The sequence below is a fragment of the Ambystoma mexicanum genome, chromosome 1q (genome assembly GCF_040938575.1).
Source record: "Ambystoma mexicanum isolate Mex_15411 chromosome 1q, UKY_AmexF1_1, whole genome shotgun sequence".
Taxonomy (NCBI): Eukaryota; Metazoa; Chordata; class Amphibia; order Caudata; family Ambystomatidae; genus Ambystoma; species Ambystoma mexicanum.
Genome location: NC_090922.1, coordinates 598,978,251 through 598,998,738, shown reverse-complemented (window position 1 = coordinate 598,998,738; position 20,488 = coordinate 598,978,251). Strand labels below are relative to the sequence as shown.

Genomic DNA, 20,488 nt, shown 5'->3' with positions numbered 1-20,488 from the left:
TTGTGGTAGGGGCACCTTACCAAAGGAGCTACTACACACTCTTTCATTGCTTACTTTGTAAGTCATTTCTGTTCAAAATGATACCTTTCTTCTTCAATAAATACAACACAATGCTGGACGTTTGCAGCTCCTACGTTAGCCTGAAGCATAGAAAGCAAGACAGGCATTGCACAGCAGGGGCAGCATTCCACCCAATGTCATAGGGCAAACATGAACATGATCTGGGGGCACATTACTTGGTTTATTCGAGCCTTGTGTGAGGTAGGTACTTAAAATCTGTCTTGTTCCTGTATAAATCAGAGGATTAGCTTGCAGGCCCATATGATCACACAGCCCCTGAAGGAGAATGGCCTGGAAAGACAAAGATCTTGGAGCCTCCCTTTAACATATTGAAATAGAAGGACTAGAATGGAAGATAGCCTGGTCCTTTTCCCTGCACATGAAGACTGTGCTTAGCCGCTTAAGCAGAAGGACTAGCAGGTAAGTGCTTGATACCCACTTTTATCACATATTAAAAGTTAAGTACTTGCAGTCTGCCTGCAATCCAGGCAGACAAAGGATTGGCAGGATTAAAAGTCATGTACTTGCAATATGTTGCATGCATGCATTCATACATAATATGGTGCATGCATGCATTCAAACATAATACGGGGAATGCATGCATTCGTACATAATTGGAAGGGCTAGAACACAGCTACTTATGCGCTAAATAACTATAAGCACTAGGATGGTAAACATTCTGATACTTACCTACAGGTAATAAAATTGAAAGGACTGATGACCCAGCGTAGCCATCATTCATTGACATAAAAGAGTTAAAATTCTCTGTGTCCCCTTTCTAAACCAGTAGAAAGACAGAAAGGAGCTACTTAGGAGCCCTCAGTGAAAGTCATACCAAGAGTTAGAACAGCAGGTTATGAGGTATTTTCCATTTTTGATTCACTTTGCAGAGCTAGGTGAATGGCAGACTTCATAGGAGCCCAACTTGCCACAGGACCCACTGAAACAGAAGGCGAGATCTAGATACAAAGACTTTTCTAAATGTAACTGGTAGGACATGCGTGAGCGGATGGGCCAGTATATGCAAGCACACTATAGCGCTGAACCCTAGACCAACCCCTGCTTCTTTTCTAATTGTGTATCTTTCTTCTCAGAACAACGAAGGCGGAGTTACCGCTCAGCTGCCCAGTGACGTCACCTCTTTCAATCAAACAGGACTGAAACCTGGAGAGGAATACACGGTAACCGTGGTGGCCCTGAAAGAGCAAGCGCGGAGCCCGCCCACCTCTGCCGGCGTGTCTACCGGTGAGTGGCTCTCGGTTTCAATTCAGTGATTTGAATAACCGTGAAACTCAAAGGCATCTTAGCCCTCTCCTGATTAATCATGGCAGACATGAAAAGGAGGGCATTCTTGTGGTGCATTTATCAGGAAATGGTGGTTTTGATGCTTGCAATCAGGTTGGGTTTGGTTTCGAGGGCGAGTGGGAGCAGAACCCATCAACTGAGTATCTGAGAGAAGATTTTGACTGGGTGACTAGGAGACACCATGTTCGGTTGAAAATTCCGCAGTGAGGGCTCGTGAATTACTGTTTGTAAGATCTCTGTTGGGTTGATTATAGAAAACACATTTGGATGGTTTGTGGGGCACTAGTAAGTCAGCGTTTTAAGAATCTGCTTGCATTCACATTGCCTCAGAATGGTGAATATGACACCAAAAGACATTTATTATTAAGAGAAGTCGAGTTCTAGTTCTGGAACTCTCCTGTGCTAAGATCTGTTAATTGGTTTTATAGTCCTGATTATGTTTTTTCTTTTTTTTTGTGCAAGGTCACTGGTTATTAAGGGTGAACCCACACCCCTATTTCTTGCCTTGATAAAGACCACTCAAGGTCGAAACACGAGTTGGCTGACCCCCTTAAGACTATTATGTCTATATTACAATAAAACTGTCACTGTTAAACACTGCAACTAGCGTGGGAGCTAATGTATACAAAGGTTTCTCAAAACTGGAATTGCAAGGTAACCAGGACTGTTTCTCTACACATTTATTATTAGTGCACAGTGGTGGAGCCGCGCGTGGGGGGCAAGGGGGAGGTTGCCCCCTCCGACTCCACCCGTAGTGGGACCTGCATCCAGAGAGAACTCATGAGCACTGAGCAGGCAAGCCAATCTTGAGTGACCGTGAGTCGTGCACCGGGCGGCTGGCGGCTGAAGCATGGAGGGCTCTGTGTGGCAGGTGTTTGCCGTTCTGAAGCACAAAGGGCTCTGGGCAACAGGTGTCTGAAGCAAGGAGGGCTATGGATGGCTGGTGGCTGAAGTATGGAGGGCTCCGGACAGCGGGTAAAGGTTAGATTTCTCTTACATCTTTAGGAGAGACAAACCGCAAATGCTCTTAAAGTTGCGGCATAGTGAGGCCTAAGAGATGCATGATAAATACTACACCACACGCTGCAGATTAGGACACATATCATGCATTAAAAAAGGCACGGGAGAGGCATAGAGGGGGACGGGTAGTTAAAGCTCTGCTTAACATTAAGCTGGGGGCTATAGAGGGGTCAGTATGAGTATACAGGGAAATAGCCCAACAAGGGTCAAATTGTCTGCTTCGTGAGCATTAAACCTGGGTGCAAACAGAGAGAGAAATTGTGATGAGCACTGAGCAGGAGGTGAGGCGAGTGGAGCGTGAAGGTACGCTGCACAGCACACACTACTAACTCCAATCCCTATGTGGCATCGGCATCGCCATCAATCTGGTAAACACAGACGCCACACAAACTGGGCTGGATGAACCTGAAGTGCTGGTTTTTCGGTTTTCATGGGTGCTAAGTTCTTTAAAAAGATGTATTTCCAGTAGGTTGTTCCACCAACCGTGACCAACGTCTGTATTTTTCAAGAGAGCGGACAGCGGAGTTGGGCTCTAAGGGATTATTGCGTTTGCATTTATTGTGCATATGCACTGTACTGTGTGTCTGTGTTGTACAATCAGCGACAGCGTCTCAGCCAGCAAAGTGACTGATGATTCCATTTGTGAAGGCCTTTCCAGTTCTCCAGTTCCCAGCTTTAACATCGGACACGGATGGCACACCCCTAATTGTGCCATGGCCGCGCCCATGTCTCCAACACTCTATCCATGAGGGATTGGTGGACTCTCTGACTGTAGCCAGGGCTGACCGGCCGGCCCTACGATTTGCGGGGCCTTGAGTGTCAAAAGGTGTGTGGGGCACAGGCCCCCCTTTATTTGCATAAATAGTGTCACATCAGTAATTTTATATATCACATTATAGATTGAGGCTTTAATAATCAACACAGCAATATCATGGGACATTAAAATAAAAGCACATTTGCCATGCTTAAGGCAGGAGACTCAAAGTGAAATACACTGTGGTGTCCAGTACATGAATTGTCACTGTTAATATTTGCCGATGGAAATATCAGGTGTGAGACTTTTTTGAAGTAGCATTTAGTGTCAGCTGAATACCTTAAATATACTTTTTTGTGTGTAAAGGGTTTTATTGTGATTAAATACCATACAAAAGTATAACATATAATGAGGATAAAATACATCAACTGCCAATGAAAGAAAAGGAATTTAATATTACCAGTTAGAATAAGCAGAACATTTGCATGGATATAGAACTGAAAGGGATAATATACCCAGAGTATTTTAATATGTGGGAAGGGTGGGATCAGGACATACATCACAAACAAGACAAGACATAACTAACAGATACAAGAAGGATGGGTGGGATTAACAGAAAAGGAAGGATATGTACGAAAAATATGCTAAGATTGGGCTGAATGTATGTTTGTTAATCAGGGGTGATAATAGTTAAATATTCAATTAAGGGTTTCCATTTTGATTCATATTTTTGTAGTAATGGGGGGGGTATAAGCATTGTATATCTCTAATCTATGTATATTGCATATTGCATTGCATCATATATTGAAATGGAGTTTGTCCAAATTCTTCCAGTTGGATGTTATCATTTTGATGGCTATCAACATAAAAAGGTTAAAACAAGCTCACATTACTTTTGTGCAAATTGAGTGTAAGTACAGAGTTATCATTACCAATAAAGAGTGCATGGGAGCAAAAATCACATTGCAAATTAAATATTTTCTTAAGTACATTCCAAACATTGAGCCAGAAAGGTTTAAGATATTTGCATTCAGATATCATATGTTTGAAAGTTCCAGCAGATTGAAAACAACTCCAACAATTATCATCCGATGAGACGCCACATTTGTAGAGTAGTGACGGAGTAATGAAAGATCTGTGATGAAGGAAAAATAAGGTTTGTACTAGGTTTGCAGAGGTGGTAACTCTCAATAAGGGTTTCAATATTGGGGGCCATTGTAGCTCATTAGCTGGAAGAGCACAATCTTGTTGCCAAGCTTGAAAACATTTCTGCATAGTAACGATTGAGGAGGTTCCTAAAAGAGTTTTATAAAAAGGTGAGGCAGTCATAATAGAACTATAGACTGATTTTAGTCTATCAGCAGTAGGAGTTATATTATTACATGTAAAAAGATAATTATTGTCCATAATATCATCCTCTATTGCTAGGTATTGTTGAATAAATGAGGACGGGACATGACATTTCGTTACAGGTTCATTAAAAGTAATTGGAGCACTATGTGCAAATATTTGATCAAGAGGTTTAATGCCTCGAGAGAGTCACCACCCCCAGAAGAGGGAACTTTTTTTTATTTTAAACAGCAGATTAAACCAAAGGTATGATGAGATAAATTTAGTATGATTTGTAATATGAGGATACAAATACGTCCGAAGGTACCGGGATGTCAAAGTACTACTCGTAAATTTAATACATTTGTTCTTTTTTTATAAGTAACAATCTGCCAAGAGATGAGGGAAGCCATGGCTCTCTCCAGACATAGCCACTGAGGTACATCAGTAGATTGGTCACACATAAACTACATTTGACTTTGTTTCAGGACAAAGGCCATAGGCTATTTCCTAAAATCCAGAAAGACGACACCACCAGATGTTCGTGGGTACTTGAGCTTACATATAGAAATTCTATGTTTCTTAGCACCCCGAAGAAATGTTGTCAGACATGAGTCTATGGATTTAAAAAATGAGGATGGAAGGGGTAGTGGTAACATATACAGCAACTACATAATAATTGGAGATACCATCATTTTAATAGATTCCAGTCTACCCCACCATGATAGAAAGCGGGAAGACCAAGAGTGTGTAAATTCCTTATTTTTTGACAATATAGATGTGGTATTTAGTTTTATGATTTCCTTGATGGGGTTGGAAATGTGGATTCCTAAATATTTTAAACCATTTGGGGACCATTTCATTCCTGATGCAAGTGTATGATGCAGTGCACATTTAGAGGCAACATTTCTGATTTGTCAGCATACAACTTATATCCTGAAACCAGGCACAATGCTGAAATGTTGTTTCAAAGATGAGGTATGGAGAGATCTGGGTCTCTCAATAACAATCAGATATCATCAGCATACACTGCTGTTTTAATTTGTACATTGCACATATTATTCCCATTATATTTTCATTTTGTCTAATGCTTTCTAGAAATGGTTTTAGGTCTAAAATAAAAAGAAGTGGGGAGAGTGGACAGCCCTGGCATGTACCTCTAAAGCGAGGAAAGTAAGAATATAATTGTACATTAATGATAATGTTAGTTCTAGGATTTGAATAGAGTATTCTTATAAGGGAAATAAAACTAAGATCAAAATTGTAATTCTAGCCTTTTCCCTTTTAAATTTGAGGTATGATGCGAGAGATTTGCTAGATCTGATAGAAAATTGATATATTTTCGCTTTGTATTTTAGGAGACTTGCACAAGAGTATTCTGTGACAAGCTTATTGTTTTGTATTCTGAGTTTAATGATATTGTTGAGAATAGCTCCTGAGTTGGTACTAGCATATAATGATTCTTGAATTTTGAATTGTGTAAGGATATTGTCTGATTCTTGTTTAAGTAATTTTTTCCTTCTTGCAGCAAATGAAATAATGGACACACGAAGAACTGCTTTATAGCAATCAAAATTGTTGGTTACGGAAGTATCGTGGGTTCTATTTTCCTCAAATAATTGGTTATGTTGTTGGGGTTATATGAGGAGGAAACGAGTCATCTAATAAAAAGGACGAGTTGAACTCCATCTATTGGATTTACAGGGAGTATGAGGTGAAGCAAGTTGGATGATAACCGGTGCATGATCCGAGAGCGTAATACACCCAATATTGGCTTGTAGTATGGAACTAGTCACAGATTTTGGTATAAATATATAATCAAGTCTGGAAAAAAAGTTTTGTGAGGGCTAGAGGAAAAGGTGTAAGTCTAGGTCTGTGGGGTGAGTAATGGGCCAAGAGTCAACAATCCCTAATTCAAGTATAAAATTAGTACATTGTGTGTGAGATTTAGTCTTCTTGAAACAAGAATTGGATTTCCTATCCCGAAAAGGGTCGACAATTTCACTACAGTATCAGGAAATAATTAAATTGTTGGGGTTAGATTGGTGAATATAATTTCTCAGGTGTCTACAAAAGTGGGTATCTAGTAATGTAGGGCCATATACGTTTAGAATAGTATATTCAACCGATTCAATAAGCAATTTAACGAGCACCCATCTTCCATGATCATCAGATTCATTGGAAACAATCCTGCACTTAAATCTCTTATTTAGTAGTATTGCTACACCATTTTTCTTACCATTGGCCGCACTGGAGAAAACATGCCCAACCCAATATCGTTTGAGTTTGGCAGCTTTGGTTTGTGATAAGTGAGTCTCTTGGATACAAGCTATTGATGGCTTAGTTCTATTGAGATGTGACAGTATTTACTGTCTCTTAACAGGATTATGTAATCCTTTGACGTTCCAAGATATTATGTTAAGAGTCATTATTCGAAACGTAATAATATACATACATTGGTATTATAGCATAGTACAATTCATCAAATTGGTAGGGGCGATCAGTATAATTGCAACTGGGACAATTACAGGGGAACCATTCATAAGTGCAAAATAACAGAGCTGCGCATAGGGTAAAAAGATGAGGGTGAAGATACAAGAGGGAAGTAGGGAGACAAACAAAACCAACATGGACATATATGAAATATATGAGCAAAACCTTGAAAAAATATGTGGCAAACAAAAAATAGCCACATTAAACCATGTTGATGAAAAAATGGAAAAAAGATGGGAGGTTAGAAGGCCGCAGAGGCGACACCCTCCCTCGCACCCCACTCTGGTGAAGTTAAGAGGTTATATACTGTAATCATAGCAATCTTATCTGTTGAAATAGTCAAGTGGGTGCTCTTGAAGTGTCCATTTCATCCTTTTTAGAGTTTTCAATAAAGAGCCTTAAATCAACAGAATCCTGGAAGATGGACGTTCACCCATTAAAAGTAACCTTGAGAGTAGCTGGATGTAAGATGCCATATCTGGCCTTTAATTGTTTTAATGCTGGTCTAAAAGTAAGTAGGTGTTTCCTCCATGCAGCTGTAGCATTTGATACATCTTGGGAAATGAATATGTTCCTGCCATTCCTGAAGAGCTGCTTCAGTAGTTTGACTTTCTCCATTATAAGTGTAACATGTGCGTAGTCTAGTAATGCAAAAATCAGGGTTCTGGGCGGATTATTGGAGGGCTGTATGTTATTGATGGGACACATCTGATGAGCTCTTTGAATGTTGAGTTGTGTCGATATTGGTAGATCCAAGAGTTTAATGAGCATTGTATTTAAGAATGTGCTTGTGTTATCCCCTCCAGTGCCTTCCAAAAGGCCAATAATGCGGAGATTGTTTCTCCTATTACGGTTTTCGAGATTTTCTGTCTGTTTTTGCAAAAGTTTGACTGAACTCTCTAACACTTGGACTTTGGCAGCCACATCTTCCGCGTTACCAACCCTTCTCTCAACCTCAGTGATTCTTGAGTCAAAGGCGGACCATTTATCATTGAGTTGCTGCAATTTAATGTTTGTATCCTCCATAAAGGATTTCAACTCCCTAATTTCACTAAGAATGGCTTACATTCCCGGGTCCAAACATTCTTCTTTGGGTGGCGGTGAACCACTTATTTGCCTCTTTAGATTATTAGAAGTGGATGCTGGTACTTCCTTTTGTGGACCCTTTTTAGATGCCATTTTACTTAGGTGCATAGAACAATTGGCACTGATAAAGTAGAATATACAGGTCACAAAGGTAGTATGAGGTATTGAAGATAAACGACTCGTATTTGTCCCAACACACAATATGTAACCAACTATCTAACAATAATATGGAAATTAAATGATCATTATGAGATGTAATTATGTAAAGTTCCTTGGTTTTTGTTAGGCTTATATAAATAAAAGACTTCTGGTAAAAGGAGGAGCAACATTGAACATATTAATGTGATAGTGCAAAAAGCTTCAAAAAATAAGCTTTAGGGTTAATATAGAAAGTAAAAGTTCCATGCACGTGTATTTAGATAGCATTTTCCTTTAAAAACATGTGTTATGAAGAAAACGTGTTACCATTGAGTCAGCCCGCAATACTGCAGCCGACCAGCTGACAGGAGACGTCGGTTCCATAAATCACGGGACTCCGCTGTCATATAGGCCTCGCCCATGGAAGTCTCCACACGAATGAGGCGAGATGGGCCGCACCTTGCAGAGACGCCACAGATCACCAGGGATGGACTACATAGCATCCTAAACCTTAAAAAAGGTTAGTCATTCATAATAGAGGATTTAGTTATATTAATAAATGATTTAAGTAATTTGCCGTAGTGGGAGCGAGCGAGTCAGGCAGCCTCTTGGGTCAGCGCTTAGCCACGCCCCACTTAAATAGACTTTTAATTTTGGCAGATGAGGGATAGTGAAATAAAAGAATATGGCCGGGAGAACACACTATGCTAAGTGGACAAGCCGGGATTTTAGACCATTCTGCAATTCAGGAACTTGAACACATAGAAATATTGGGCCTCATTACGACCCTGGCGTTAACCAATGGCGGTATTAGCGCCATGGTTAACGCTGGTAACTTACTGAATCCGCCATGTTGAAATGGGGAATTACCACCCCATTTCAAGGGTGGCGGGGCGGTAATTCCCCATTTATCATTGGCCCTTCCCCATTCCCATTTTTGCCCCATAGGGCTCAATGGGAATGGGGAAGGCGGTAAATACGGTACCGCAAATTGTGGTACCGTAATTACCTTCAAGGTCCCTTTGCGGGTCCCTACCTTAACGGCTGGTACAGACCAGCCGTTAAGGTCGGAAGCCGCAAAGGGACCTCTTAGTAAGGCGTTAAGGGGCTAACGGCGCCGCAACCTTTTACGGCGCCATTAACCCCTTAACACCAGGGTCGTAATGAGGGCCATTGTTTGTAAATCGTCTTTTTGAAACTTTTTTTTTGAAAACACCATCTGACTGTTGCATGCATTGCAAAAAATATTATATTGTGATTGTGTTTTGCTAAGTGAAGCAAACTGCTGCTGTATTTTCAGAAGTTTCACACTTGTTTTTATTTTTATTGTGGCTATATATGGCCATATTGCCCAAATTAGCAATATACTTTTATTTCAGAAACTACAGACAAGGATCATTGTTACTGTCAAAAGAAATAAACTCCAAGCAAGTTCCAAGGATGTCATGTGATGTCATGGCAGGAATTGGCCCTGGTGCAGTCAGGGCTGGTTGCGTGTACTGTAGGATTGCCTTAAAATGCGATAGAGCCCATTTACCTGGGAGGTCTTGAGGCAGAGAAGTAAGCATTTTTCAGGTCTTCAAATATTAACAATTTGAACAGGGCTCAAGTCTTAAAAAAAGTGGGGGCATGCAGGCTCAATAGTATATGCTTAGGTGCTGGGTGCATGGGTGCAGAAGGCATAGGTGCACCCGTTCACCTTGCCATCCATACACATCTAAATCCCTGGTTGTGGCAGGGTTTCTTTCTCTTCAACTTCTGGGTTCAGGCTTGGTGACGTGTTAGCATGCATCTGGCACAATTAGCAAGTGCTGCTCGCTTCAAAATTGGAAAGGAGCCTCATTAATGGACCACATGACCTTTGTTTGGAGGGGGTGGGTTGGCCAAATCTGCATTGCAGGTGCGGGAGTAGCAGGGCATCATATATGCTGCAAAGACAACTCAACAGGTTAGGTGACTATTGCTGAGATGTTATGTGGCCGATTTATGTAAAGCGCGCATAGAACCTGCAAAGCCTGCATGCCGAGAAGGACTCTGCGCAAGCCTGCGTGCAAAGGTTTTTGTGGGTGCTCTGCGTATTCATGGAATTGTCCCTGCAAAGTAAGCCTATATGCAAGTCGCATCCGGAATGCCCATGATGCCCCCACAAAGCAGAGACAGCCGCTAATACTGTGCGCGGTCCTCGTGCACAAACTCATGCACCCCTGTAATCCTGTGTGGGGTCCTGCCCAACCAAGCCAGCACCTCAGTGATACTTCTAGTGTCCCTCGAAACTATTCACACCACCCGATCAACATGCGTAATATGTATCGTAAAAGTTCATATTTCCTAGTTTATATGCGTGCGAACCCTGTAAACCATTCCTGAACCCCGCTATACTGCTTACACGTACTTATAACTTCTATTGGAACCCTGACTGCATGCACGCACCCCTCAATCCAACATCCGATCTTATCTCTGTGTGGTGATTTCTATGCGCAAGTGTCAGTACGCCTGCCTTCAGGTGACGGTTACATTGAGAGCTTTGCGTGGCCATTTCCCCGATGTGAGGTTGCGCGGTCAAATCCATTAATACGATTTTACCTGCGCAGTTGTGGGCATGCAATCTCCTTGTTTGGGCAGTCCCTCAGAATGCCAACATTTTCCTTTGTCCCTCCCCATTTTGTGAGTTTCGCCCCTTTTTACGGTCTATGTGCAGGCCATGCCCATGCCCTACGAGATGTCTCGTGAAAGGCACTCGGCCGCTTGCAGAGACGTGCCGAGCCTGTGCAAAGTCCCTGCAGAGTACGGAAAAATCACGCGCAGTCGATTCCAAGAATCGGCAAACAGGGTTTGCGTGTGATTTGGCACACAAAGTCCCTATTTATTGTGCAATGAATTCCATGAATCAGGCCCTATATGTTTAGATCTTCCTGTAAATTATATGGCTTGTTTCCATTACTGATGCAAAATGTGCTGTAAATGGATGCCACACACTGGCTGAAATGTTGCTGTTTTTTCCCTGTGTGCTCAAAAGGCGTCTTTCCAGCAAGCAGATCTATCTATAAAGAATTAACATTGCCAATATGTGAGTATGTAATGCTTCCAGAAGCGGGCCGTTTTTTAGCCACCTCGACTCGAGGTGTATGCATTGTAACGCCTGTCTGTGTGTGCCGCATGCGTATAGTCCTAGTGCAGAAGCGTCAGCCTCCTGTTTAACTAGCCGCCATTGCAATCCACATGGCTCTGCCCCAGCCCCAAGAGCCTTTACAAGGCACCAGTCACTCAGTCTCTAGTAACAGTTATTACCTCTGGAGACTCCCCTCCGAAGGGAACGCGTCCTCCCCACACCTGATGGTTCGGATTCAAATCTCTAGATTTCATTGGCAAAATCAAATACAATACCTCCATAACAAATGTGTGGTGTGTAACTGATAATCGATGTGGCTTGTACTGTGAGGTTTTATGAATGAAATATATACCAGGTAAAAATCCCATTTTTGCCTTGAATATGAAGCATCCCTATTAGCAGTTTGCAGACAGTGAAGGAGAAAAATAATGCTGAAACATACAAAGTATAGCGATTATTTTAATTTATAATTGAACACTGAATGCATGCTGCAATATACAGATATAATCCACAAAAAAGCATGCGTCCCCACACGCAAAGTGTAAGGGAATGGTATTGATGCAGTCCCTCTGACCAGACCATTGCAGTGGCCCCTGAGGGCCCCCACGGCCCCCTCCAGCATCAAAACTGGTAGTACCGATATGTTTTAAATCGTCTGAAATATTAAGATAAACAATATAGCTTATTGAAGAGGATGATTGTGAGTCTAGCTCCTATTACTATCATTAGTAACTCTTCTGATGTCTTGGGGGCTCATGTTGGCCAAATGAGTATTTGGGCAGCAGAGTTGTTACGTTTACAGTGAAGCGTAAACGTCTCCCCACTGCCACATTTTCATCGTTTGCACTGCAGGGTGCAAATGTAAAGGGCAAAAGGTGGCCTACAAGCGTGTAAGCTGCCTTTTGCCCTTTACTTTTGCACTCTGCAGTGAAAAGTGAGTAAACGCTGCTTGGCATGCTGGCATGCCAGGCAGCATTTACTTTTGTTTGTGAGCACCACTTGACATGCTTTTGAAGCTCACTTGGCAAGTAGTGCTCACAATTGAAATGAAACCCTCCCTGAGATGCGAGCGTGTTGGGGGGGGTTGGTTCCAAATGGAAAAAACGATTACCATGCGCACATGTTAAGTAGTGTTCACAACTGAAATTAAACTCTAGGGTTTAATTGTAACTGTACACGCTTGGATGTTCATAAAGCAGGCGGACCGCATAGAGATGGCCAGTATCTGCGCCCGCAAGAAAATCTATGGTGGTGCAGATGCTGCAGCATTTCTATGGCATGTTGCGTTCCGCCCCTCCTTTCTGTCATACAAATGTTCGAATAAGAGCGTAACGTAAATGAATGGTGTACAAGCCCTATGCACGGCTTTTGCGCCATGTATGTATGCTGCGTGCTCATGGAACATGAGCCGCTGTGCGTCCACCTAGGAACTATACAGGTCCAAAGTCCAGAGTGCATTCTAGGTGAAGGAGACGAACTCCCATTGCATCTGCTTCATCTTGGAATTCACCAACATGTGTTGAAGAAGAAGGGGGTCATTTTGTAATGAGTGGCATGTGAATGAAAGCGTACACGCACCTTAACTCTTCCATTTTCTCCCCATGTCATTTTAGTAACCCTCGAAGGTGCAGGAGGGCAGCAAAGCAGAGTTTGTGTAAATCTCTTTGATTCCCCACTCTGTCTTTGAAGAGCACCCGGTTTTACACCTGCATAAGATGCAGGCGTAAAACCAATTAATTCCAATGAAATCTGCCTTGCATTTGCACCTGGTGAATAGCAGGTGCATTCCATTGGAATGTATTATAAAATTCTGCCTGCTAAGCGTATTTTTCAGGTGGCGTTTTATACTTTTTAAAATGGAGATTAAAAGAGAAGAGCACAATTTTAAACACTTTGATAGTGTTTAAAATTGCAAACAGCGCACCAGCAACCCGTAAGTGTAAGCATTGGTGGTCCCCACATGCAATCAGCATAAAGTATAAAACGACCCCCTAAATGATATGATAGGTTATTTATAACACACTTAATACCCAGAGGTTTCGATCGAAATTGTGGTGCTCTGTGTCGTCTTGCTTCCAAGGGGAGCACATTGCCCCTGAGCTATCCCCCCAAGACAAATGTATTTGTGTGGCCATTGCGGTTTAACTGTGGATGTTGTGCCTGGGATGGAGGATGGCAATACACCTTCTGTGCCTCCTGCAGCGTAGATCATAGAAAAGTAGAAGAACAAGAACTGTACAGGTGTGAGCCTCTTACAATGACTTCTGGTAGAAGTGCACCATAATGAAAAAATCAAGAGCATAGTTCTAGGCTGATAAGAAGACACTTTGTAGCTAATTTGAAATCAATTCTGAATTTGGCAGCTAGGACACGTGCAAGCATACGCATAGTCAATTCCCCACTGCCAAATGTTGGTCATTTGCACGGTGGAGTGAACATGTGCAGGGCAAAAAATGGCGTACGTGCATGTACGCCACCTTTTGCCCTGAACGTTTGCACTCTGCCGTGCAAATGAGTAAACGCTGTCTACCATGCGAGCATGGCAGGTAGTGTTTACAATCGATCCCTATGGCGTCTGCCTGCTTTATGCTGGTACATAAAGCCGGCGGGCACCATAGGGATCGCCAACATTTGCACGGGCATGGAAATGCATGCCGGCACAAATTCTGCCGCATTTATATGGCAGCGAGAAAGGGAGGTGGTGGAAATGCAGGTTGTGTTCTGCCCTTCCTGTCTGCCATACTAATGTATGAAAATGTGGTGTGGCGTGATTGAAAGGTCTAAAAAGCCTTCGGTGAGGCTTTTAGGCTTTCCATTAACTTTACGCCACAGAGCAAAACGAGCTCCTCAGGGGCTGCCACGGATATAAAAAAAAGTGCCTAAACCTGATGGCTTATGGCCTCTTGGCGCAGTCCTGTACATGAATAGAAGAAACCCGGTGGGAATGTTTAAATCCCTTTTCTGAAGAAGGGATACTGGATGAGAGGACTTTTCAGATCAGGGACCGCTGGATTTCTGTGTTTCTCCCACTTTTCAATACAGGTGCGTGAACTCAACTTCTGGCAGCGTAAGTGAGTGAAATTAATGATTAATAATGTTCCCTTTTGCAAATTTGCAAAATGATAATTTGGTTTTCCGAGTATGCCTCTGAAAACATTGCAGCGAAACTATCCTGCACAAAACTCATTTCCACCCATAATATCAGCAAACTAATTGGAAAACTCTAGTACGCCCTCTACACTGAATTTACTGAAAAGGTTAGCAGCACCCATTTAACACCCAGGTTTCTTTCAGCAAAGTAAATGGCAAGCTTAAGTCAGTAGTTTTAGACTATTTACTTTCATTTTCAACTTACTTTGCTGGGATGTAACTGCAAATAAACGTTTGCTGCATATTTTCTCAGCGAGGACCTGACTCCGTTCGCTGAGAGCATCTCCACTAGAAGTCTGTTTGCTGAATTTTTTCGCAGCAATTTACGTTTTTGTTTTTACTGAATGTGTGCCCTTCCCCGTGCAACGCTCCAGAATGAGCTCCATGTGAGCCCCCGTCCTCCACCGACCCCTAAACTAGCATTGCATTTTGGGGGGACAAGATAAGAAGGGAATTAAAGCAACCCCATCTCGTATCACGTTTGTTTTTCGTGATACATTTCCTCGAGTGCGCTTTCTTCGTTCACTTTTCCTCGATTTTACTTTAACCCAAATATTGTTGGTAGATGCTAACGCCTGTGGACGGTGAGGTGTGAGGGGACAGATGGTGGGAGTGGGAGCTAGAGGTGAGATTTCGGGGATCCCCTTTAACAAATATAGATTCTGTCAAAATCAAAACGAGGAAAAGTGCACGAATAAAGTGTACACAAGGAAATAGAAGGGGAGGTACAAACGGAGAACCCTCCATTTCTGCTGCCTCCCCACTCCAGCGGAGCTCCATATACAGACTGCCCCGCCTCATTGGCACTGCACGAAGAAAGGAGGTTTTGGGGTGTAACTGCAGGAGAAACGGAGGCAGATGCAAACCCTGAAGTGTTGATGAGTGCTGACCGGAAGCACCCTAGTGTTGAGTGATGGAATGTTTCTATGTGGTGTGTGACGGTGGCTTGGGTGCATGGCTGCGCTGGGACGCCAGGTTAGGCGCTGGTGTGAGGTTGCGCGCAATAGAGCTGAAGATGTGGTGGGCCAAACAGAGCGGTGTAATACTCTGATGTAGTATTAGTAGACATTAATCTGCTGTGTGCGTGTGCAGCTTGCATGTTATTTGCATCTAGCAAGCTCCTGAAGAAGCAGCGAGAGGCCTTGTGATGAGCGTCCCATGCCACCTGCATTTGGACAATGGCAACGTCAACCAATATCACCTGACAGCCTCTGACAGTTTCTCCACGTTGTGTCCATAATTTCTTTTCCCCAAAGCAGAAAGGAATGGAGACAAAGGCCACTTCCCCTATGATATGGGCAAGGTTAAAATAGGGTCAGCGCAAGGCATGGGCCGCCTGTGTCGTGGCACAGGGCCTCTAGCTCTTGAGGGTTTCATAGGCCCCATGCTGCTCCATTGCCACCAGAAAAGAGATGGGAAGGGTTCCGGGGATGCACCACTTCGCCAGCACCTTGCATCAAGGAATCTCAAATATCTTTTTAACACACCTCCGTGCTATCGGTAGAGAAGTTACATGGAAAGCTCTTCATTAGTGGCCCATGGCAGCACACGGAGCAGTGCATGTTCACTGGAGTGATCATTGTCTGGGGCAAGCCTCCCCAATAAGTACCTCGGCGATAAGAACCGATGGGCATAATCACATTGGAAAGGCACCGATTTATGTTGCTAGCAGAACTCTAGGTAAGTACCTGAATGTGTGCCTTATTTCAAGACAATTACACTTATTCACAACATGATCCCAACTTACACCACCTTTTTAGATCTTGCTGAAGTCAGTCTGAGCAAAAAAAAGAGGTGATGGCTGAAAGGTTTAGAATGAATCTTAACCTCTGGCATTGCGATGGGCAACCCTCCGGGCCACCGTTCTTCTCCTGCCAAGCCATTACAGAAGGGGAAAGACCATATGCGAATCAGGCTTGGTCCCACCCCAAAAGAGGCAGTCCAGCCCAAACTGCTAGGTCAAATCCTTTCTGCACGAGTCACAAGCATCCCCTGACATGTTTCAACCTTGTTGGCCCTCATCAGTGAGGAGCAGCTTGGGTCTCTAAGCCCAACAGGCACGGACCCACGTCTGGGCATACCCATCCCACTCGGGGTGTCAGGGTGACAAAGAAAAAAACAAAGAGGTGATGGCTGGAAGGTTTAGAGTGAATCTTAACCTCTTGCATTGCTCTCGGCAACCCTTCAGACCATCATTATTGACCTGCTAAGCCATTACAGAAGTGGAAATCAGGCTTGGTCCCACCCCAAAAGTCAGTCTGAGTCAATGCATCAAAAAAAGAAAACAACAAAATGTCTTTGGAATGCCATCAAGCAGCCACGTGATGCATCAAGAAAAGGGCTTTGGAATGCCATCAAGCGGCCACGTGATGCATCAAGAAAAGGGCTCTGGAATGCCATCAAGCAGTCGCATGATGCATCAAGAAAAGGGCTCTGGAATGCCAACAAGCAGTCGCATGATGCATCAAGAAAAGGGCTCTGGAATGCCATCAAGCAGTCGCATGATGCATCAAGAAAAGGGCTCTGGAATGCCATCAAGCAGTCGCATGATGCTAGCAGAAGGTGTAGAATTTTCAATGGGCATCAATGCACCTCTTTCCATGAAATAGTCCCTGTGACAAGTTGGGGAGGCAGAATAAAGTATACTATAACTCACCAGTGCCTAGCCACCTCCTCCTGCCATCTCTGCATGGGTCGCCCTTTGGTAGAACCCTATTCTTCTCTGTAAGCCCTCCATGTATCCTCCAACCAATGAAAGTCTGAATTCTAAGACAATTGAATCTTCAGTAGATGGATCAGTATTATGAATTTTGAAATAACCTTTATTTATGTTATTCAATATTTATTCAGGTACCCATCAACACCGTAGTGGTCTTACGGGTGCCTAAGCTTGTCTGAAAGGTGGCATATTGTGACTCTGCCAGGGTGTTGCCAGACCATAGTCTGCCGAAGGAAGAGGTAGGAGTGTTGGGGAAGAAGTGATGGGAAAGAGAAATTGGACAATAGAAGGATCAGAATCAGAGGGGAAAAACAATTGGGATGAGTGGGGGCTTATATGGTTGTCGAGGTAGGAACACATGTTTCTTAAATGTGATAAATTATTGGTAAGCTTGGGTGCAGGGCTCAGGAGGGTACAGCTCGGTTTCGAGCATAGTTTTACTGTGATGTCAATATCTAGACAAGATGAAGCATGGTACTAGATGTAGTTAGTTGATCAGTGGGTTTGTGATGGACTTTAGATGTGCTCAAGCAGGCCCTAGTAGAATAAATAAAAACAATATTTCTTTCTTCTATGCAAAGTGTTATGAGATGGGGAATTCGAAGCAAATGCCAAGTGATTCAGTGAAGCAGACCCTAACATAGAAGAATGATCACATTGAAAGCATAGTTATGGGATGTATATTCAAGGAGGAGTGTTGAAATGGTTTGGTGTGCCTGAAGTATAAGAGATTATTGAGGCAATATCCGCTAGCATTCTGGGGGTGTGGAGCTGTGAGGGTCCAATGTTAACTCATAGGAGCAATGGATCAGTCGATCGACAGGATGTTTATGCTAATACGTTTTAATCAGGTCTCAATATATGAATTGCTAGGCAAATGGAAGGTTCTTCTGCTTGAGGAAGTTCGGGTAGGCTCTATGGTAACTCTTGTGTGCCACTAGCTCCCGTGTGCCAGTATGAAAATTAGCAGGGGCGGGTTACCTGTAGGAGGAATTCAATGAACCAAATATTGCCACTCGGAGTGATGACTGGTGGCTGTGTTAAACTTTGGCGCCTTAGCAGAACCCTTGGCACAGTTATAAATGTGGCAGTGCATAGAGTTCATGCCGAATATAATTACTTACACTTCAGACTGTATGAATCGGCAGAGTGAAATTGCCTGTCTGTAGAATGAATAATATGCATGAATTTAATGATTGTATGAATATTTAGAATTATAATGTCAACTGAAGAATATATTATAAAAGAATGAATTATATACATGAATTCAATTATGTTATGAATAATTATAATTGGAATTGGAAAGGAAGAATATTTTAGCAGTAAAAGTGTTTACGATATATTAAAGATGTATAGCTATATGATAGCCACTATGCTCCCATTGCTGAAATCGCTCATAGCCTACCAACCTATAACTAATGACCCAACTACCATGGTAGAACTTTACATCCAATCACTTCTTTCTGCCATCGACAAGGTGGCACCTTTGAGCATACGCAACCCCTAGTCATTAGCACACTTAAATACCTGGTAAGATCCTACCAGTGCTAAAAAAGATCACTTCACATCAACTTCCAAGACATACAAACATGCCATTCTCCTAGCTAAAAGCTCAACTTACAATGATTGAATAGAAAAAGCAAACTCAGACACTAGAGAGCTCTTTGCTATACTGCCAGAACTCGGATAACCAGTTCCGCCTCCAGCCACCTGCATCAAAGACCTTACCTGGTGCTGCAATGTACAAAAACTCATACTGGACAAAATCATGACATTCCAATCAAAAAGTCATGCAGATGAAAGGTAAACTTAGATTTATTGAGACACCTCCAGAACCTTTATCCTCGCCATTTCCTGACGCCTACCATCGGTTCAAGTTTACCCCAGTCTCCAACCAAGAAGTAACTACTATTATCAAAGGCCTGAAACCATCCAGATGCCAAGGCAACATCTGCCCAGCCCAGTCATTACATATTGTGCCTCAGAGCTTGCCCCTTTCCTCGCTGCACATATCAAGACCTCCTTCTCCACTACCAGCGTACCAACCAACCTAAAAGAAGCCTGGGCACTTCCGCTCCTCAAAAAATCCACCCTGCCATCCCTACTAACTACCGCCTGATCATGACAGCCCCTTTCCTGCTCAAAATACTGGACAGAGCTGCTTACCTACAGATGCAAAGTGCATCTTGAATCCAATAATTGTTACGCTCACTTGACTCCCACGGAGGCGCTGGCCTGGTTCGCGCTGCTGTGACCTCTTCTAAGGTGATGCGCAGGGTTCGGAAGACGGACTGGACCGGGCCCCCAAATCTGGCTTGTCTGGCTCACAAAAGTATCCTTCTGTAGGCGAAAATAGGGGATTAACTGTCTGCGGGGTAATGCAATCGGCCTCCCACTTTCCCCTCTCACCCTCCTTGAAACACTTCTGTGATTTCTCGTAGCGTCTCAGCTTAGGGTCTGGAAGGACGAGCTCTCCATCCTGCTTCTGATGCAGGGGCGCGTTGGTATCCAGTTACTTCACTGGATTTTCAGATTGGTGAGAACCAAACTTGCTTGGCTTCCAGGTAAGTTTTTTGATAAGAGGTTCCCCTTGTGTCCATGCATTAATGTACTAATGCTAGTGTCTTTTTCCCCATAGGGGCCGGGGTACGGAATGCCGGGGAACAGGCACCGACCCGAGATGAGAGGTGAAATCCTTGTAGAAATCAGGTAAGTCTTTAATGAGCGTTTTTTGGTAATGTCTTTTCATTCGCTCATTAACGCTGATGTCTCTTTTTCCCCTTAGGGGCCGGGGTCCAGAAATGCCAGGATGCGGCGCGAACCCGAAATGAAGAGGGAATGAATCAACAGGTAAGTCTTAACATGGAGATTTAGCTTTCCTTATTCCCTTCTCTCTCTCACCTTTTGTTCTGGTGTTTTTCTCCCTAGGCACTGGGGCATGACTGCGAATCCGGATGATCGCTGCTGAACATGGAGGAGCCCTGTAAAGGTGAGTGGAATGCGGCGCTGCAGCGATCGACGCGATGAGCTTTTAAATAAAAGTCTTCCTTTTCAGGATTGTCGGCGAGATGTCTCCGGGATGCGGATTTAGCAGGTAAGGACTTTTCCTTCTTCTGTTCTCTTCTTCTCTTCCTTTGCAGGTGATCCAGGATGCTGGCAGGCGTGGCAGAAGTTAGGATGCAGGAGCAGACACAGTGAGCGTCCAGCTGCTAGATGCAGAACAACGCGAAGCACGTGTGGCTGTTCGGGTGGGGTTTAAATAGCCTTGGAAGAAGTTCCAGGTATGTATCCTTCCTCCAATCAGGTATGTATCCTTCCCCGACCA

General features: G+C 43.3%; 1 protein-coding gene across 4 annotated transcripts in view; it reads left to right on the top strand.

Moving 5' to 3' along the window:
* The window catches only part of TNR (tenascin R), a 2,098,594-nt gene that overhangs the window by 1,707,778 nt on the left and 370,328 nt on the right, over window positions 1-20,488 (top strand). For all 4 annotated transcript variants that reach the window (XM_069641143.1, XM_069641142.1, XM_069641141.1 and 1 more), the window contains one exon: window positions 1,155-1,305. In XM_069641143.1, coding sequence (XP_069497244.1) covers window positions 1,155-1,305 — 151 coding nt within the window. The remainder of the gene's footprint in view (window positions 1-1,154; window positions 1,306-20,488) is intronic.